This window comes from Nansenia antarctica (genome assembly GCF_963989245.1).
Source record: "Nansenia antarctica genome assembly, chromosome: 1".
Classification (NCBI taxonomy): domain Eukaryota; kingdom Metazoa; phylum Chordata; class Actinopteri; order Argentiniformes; family Microstomatidae; genus Nansenia; species Nansenia antarctica.
The window spans coordinates 47,980,986-47,985,428 of NC_137674.1; the positions used below are offsets into that span (position 1 = coordinate 47,980,986).

Genomic DNA, 4,443 nt, shown 5'->3' on the forward strand with positions numbered 1-4,443 from the left:
CAAGCGAGAAGAATAGACAGTTAGCTAACATTTACAGGGCTATAAATTATATTGAAATCACTAGCGATGTCTCATCCAATAGCTCAAAACTAAATTACATTGCCTTTAAAACACGTGAAACTTAATATAATAAGGCTCACCCTTATTTTTGTTTACAAGATTATACAATAAAAGAAAGTACGCAGGACAATAAACGCCACCGACTGAAAGTGCAGCAACTCGATGCATTGCCTCTGATTTCATCCACAATTACATAAAATGTTTTTAGAGATAATGATGACATTATTAGATATTGTAAGAGAAACATGCGTATAGATTATAAACATGCGTATAGATTACACTGCAGACTGAATTGGATAGTCACGGTGACTTCTTCACGTCATCGTAAAAAATACAACAATCCGTAAATAGATCGTATTTGTTTTATTTGAAAATTAACATGAAATAAGTTAAGCACATGCAGAGTCATCAAAACCAACAGGGAAAGACAAAACGTCGACATAGGATGCACATACAATCACCCATTCTCTGGCTGGAAAGTACCACAAAAGACTGGAATTTTGCTGTATAAAGAAATACACATTTTATTCATAATGCATTTCCACGCGTGGATTTAAGATTGTAATACAAGATTGGGTTGGAAATATGTTTGTCAGATATTTAGCAAATTAAAACAAAGCAATGCGTAAAAATGACAACATCCATTTAAAAAGTAATGTCATGGAACCGACAGGTGCTCGGCGCGTTCCAAGATACCCCATTGACCTTCATTCATGCACATTGTAACACGTGGACATATTCATATTGGGACTACACGTTTTGGGGAATACAACATTTTACAAGCTCAAAATCGATTATTTTTTTTAAATACACTAGCAATGATTTACAACTTGGATATACAATCATTCAATGGTAACACTTTACAGTATAGGCCTTTACTCATACACATTCTTCGTATACATTAAAAGTAACAGTCCTTATGCACCAGGTGCATGCAAAAATAAGATAAATGTTGTTGTTTTTCTGTCGTCCTTTTGTCGAGCATTATAAAAACACGAGAAGATACTAGGACGTGTTCAGGACCGGTCTGGAATACACACCTTGATAGTATGACGCTTCTAGTGCGGATGGGTCCATGCTGGCCCTCCCGGCCATAGATGCGCTGCCGAGGGGGAGGCTGGAAGACATTCCTGAGCCGTAGGAAGAGTATTGCAAGGCTTGCTCGTAGGCTTTCAAGTCCAGTTTGTGCTGTTGCTCTGAGGAGGACATTAAATTATTAATTGAGAACGGGTGGTTGAATGAGTAATGGGGATCTTTCAGGTGCAGCTGGGATTCGTGAGCCATAGAGTGTGGGTTTAAGGGGAGGGAGGACAGGGATGTGGCCGAGCTGGCGACGGGGTGGATGGGGGGCCCGTTGCTCTTTAGGTCCGAGGCGCTGGAAGTGCTTCGGTGGTGGTCCATGCCGTGCGGGCTAGATGAATGGTTGGAGGCGGAGAGGGAGTTTGAGTCAATGTGCCCAGTCTTGGAGTTCCCATTATCGCTCGAAGGCGACCCGGAACCACCGGACTGGTCCTTTCTGTCCCCTTTGCTTGAAGATATCTTTTTATCACATTTAAAGCGCTTTTGTCTGCGGAGGTAACAACCATTTTCGAACATATTTCCAGAATCTGGGTGCAGGGCCCAGTAGGAGCCTTTGCCTGGCTTATCTGGGGACCTAGAAACTTTGATGAAGCAGTCGTTAAAAGAGAGGGAATGCCTAATAGAGTTCTGCCACCTCTGTTGGTTTTGTCTGTAGTAGGGAAATAAGTCCATAATCCACTGATAGATCTCGGCCAGCGTGAGCATCTTGCTCGGCGCCTGCTGGATAGCCATGGTGATGAGTGATATGTACGAGTATGGAGGCTTGGCGTGTGGGTAGCTTCTCCTGAACGACTTGTTGTCCCTTGCTCGGTTCAGGTTGGGCTGGGTATAGGACATGGGGCTCATAGTGGGGCTCATGCTAGCATATGGGTTCAGAGCGTTCATAGAAGCCTGCTGGGCCGACATAGCGCCCATGTTTGACGGGCTAAGGGCAGTGCCCATAGTTGATACCCCTCCACTCATTCCGTTCATGGCGCTGGACGCGCCTGCATGGGGCATCCCCGCCATGGTCCCGGGGCTTAGTCCAGCTCCCAGACCGGGGTTGGCGTAAGACATGTTAAAAGAACCGGAGGTCATATTTCCACTGGTTGACATGCTCATGTAACTGTTCATAGTGTTCATGGAACTCAGTCCTGGGTTCATTCCGTTGTTGGTCATAGGTGAATATACCTGGAATGAGATGAGGAGAATTATGATCATAATAATGACATCATCATGCTATGAAAGTGATTATTGAGTTATGTATTTTACTTTGCTCAATCAATTTAGATTGAAATCAACTGTATTCATAATATACATGTGCAGTGAGTGGTCCTGTTGAACGGAGAATATGCATATTTAAAATGAAAGGATAATGTATTTTACATAACGATTTATTTTTATTTTGACATCCTCTAAACATCGAGATGAAAATATTAGAGCCACGTCAGCCATAATACATTAGGACCCACACATTCCTTCCGTAAGCAATTCTAAAATGGAATGCAGTGTACCTCTAAAGCAATGCAACCAGTTTAACCTTTTCAGATAAAGTTATCTTGTGTCATGGCCCTTGCACAAACATTCTTGGTCAACCAAAGTGCATTATCTTCTGGGGTCAAACGAACGGAATTATATTAAAAACATCGCTGTAACTTTATTTTTGGATAGCTTTGAACGCCAGTACCCCATTTTACATAGCGGATGTCTTGTAAAAAATCCTTTAATTTGAGATCGTCGTGGGTAATTTGATTTGTGGGTGTAAATCTCGTATGGATATAATACACTTATCTCCGTTACAGTTCAACTGTCTGAAGTTAGTATGCGGGTCACAGTGACAAGTCGACAGTGTGCTGACACTGCTGCCACCCGGCGGGTTTGGACGTCTCGCAGGTATACAGTACAATCGACCAAAAATGTTGTTTCCAAAAGCTCACACTGTTGCCGTTGTCATTGATTTTGAGAGAAACATTCATTGCAGTTGTCTAGAAATACATTTAAGTTTAAAAACATATAGGAGTAATTTACCACGTCATTGTAATTCTATACCTCAAATCGAACAAACCCCCCCAAAAAGACACCAACCTCTTGCGCGTCATTGTAATAGCTGCTCCAGTCGGGTGCTTCGTGACCTTCCATCTTCACTGTACCCAACATTATGGTGGAAATCCACAGATCGTAAACATGCAGGTCCTCACACTGAAGTTTGGGAGAAAACTGGTGATATCCGTGAAAACGGTGACTGGCACTCGCGGGCTGGTGCAGGAGGGGCAAAGTGAGGAGCTGTTGGATGCAGTGTGACCTGTAGTGTGGAGATCTCCCCCCTCTTGGCTGTTACGTCGAGCGGGTACAACCCACTTTCACATTCATTTGCCTGGTTATTTTCCTTCTCTGTATGGTCACACCTACCCAGTCCCCAGTTCTTCTGCGTTCTTCACAGAAATAGCACTCAAGTCAAAACGTTTTTTTTCTATTACGGTGTGTAAATATTCGGTTGGTCAGAAAGCAGAATTGAAGGAATGAAATCCAACCATCGCATTCATTGTTGGACAATTACGTACTTGAAAGGAACCATAAACAGAGATTAATAGACATTATGCTTTCATGACATTGAGAGGCCGCCTGCGTAAAATGAAGTATCATCCATCCATTCTTGTAGCCTAGACTTATACACATTGGACTAGTATTGCATAACCAATAAGGCATTTACATTTTTTTTTACTGAGGTATTCTAATTGTTATAGCCTAGCAAACTCACTAACGTTAGAACGTTAGAATAACGTTAGTGAGTTTGATCAGCAAGCAGGCCAGCGCGCGCTTCCAACACAAAATGTCGTTACAATATTTAAAAGACAAAATATAAAATAATGTCTATTTTATTGTCATATTTTTGTATCTTTATTTGTGGCCAATAGCATTAACTGTGGCCTATGTGGCTTGAAAGGACAAGTGTCAACATTAATGATGGGCGTGAACGAGTAGCATCTCCCTCTGTTCGCTGTACCCGGGGTTGCAGGTCCGTCCTTCGATTCTGAACCTGTTAATGAGCGAATAACAGCGATAATTACCGCCCTTACATCGGCTTATCTCTGGGTGATCTGTGATGCCGCCAGGGAGAGAAAATCGATTTGTTCAGGCGGATTAGAACGTGCCACAATGCAATGGAAATGATGTCCACTGTCTGGATTTGAATTGTGATACGGTAGACCTATAGGCCTAGCCTTTCAATTAGCACTTTGCCATAGGAATAGGCCTACATGGTAGGCATACCATTAATTAATCAAATAATTTTGTTAATTTTGTTTTATTGTTGTCTATGATCAT

The 4,443-nt window shown here is 42.2% G+C and overlaps 1 protein-coding gene across 1 annotated transcript; it reads right to left on the reverse strand.

The window, feature by feature from the left end:
- Positions 1-459: 459 nt before the first annotated feature.
- foxa1 (forkhead box A1) lies at positions 460-3,380 on the reverse strand. The gene is made up of 2 exons (XM_080546864.1): positions 3,205-3,380; positions 460-2,310 (listed from the first exon to the last, which is right to left on the reverse strand). The coding sequence occupies exons 1-2, from the start codon at positions 3,274-3,276 to the stop codon at positions 1,066-1,068; spliced, it is 1,317 nt and encodes a 438-aa protein (XP_080402990.1). The 5' UTR covers positions 3,277-3,380; the 3' UTR covers positions 460-1,065.
- Between the last annotated feature and the right edge of the window lie 1,063 nt (positions 3,381-4,443).

Bases quoted from the DNA above. Each gene is read 5' to 3' on its own strand.
- foxa1 (XM_080546864.1), bottom strand. From the start codon at position 3,276: ATGTTGGGTACAGTGAAGATGGAAGGTCACGAAGCACCCGACTGGAGC. The intron at 2,311-3,204 runs GTTGGTGTCTTT...ATCTCATTCCAG, and splicing joins ATTACAATGACGCGCAAGAG to GTATATTCACCTATGACCAA.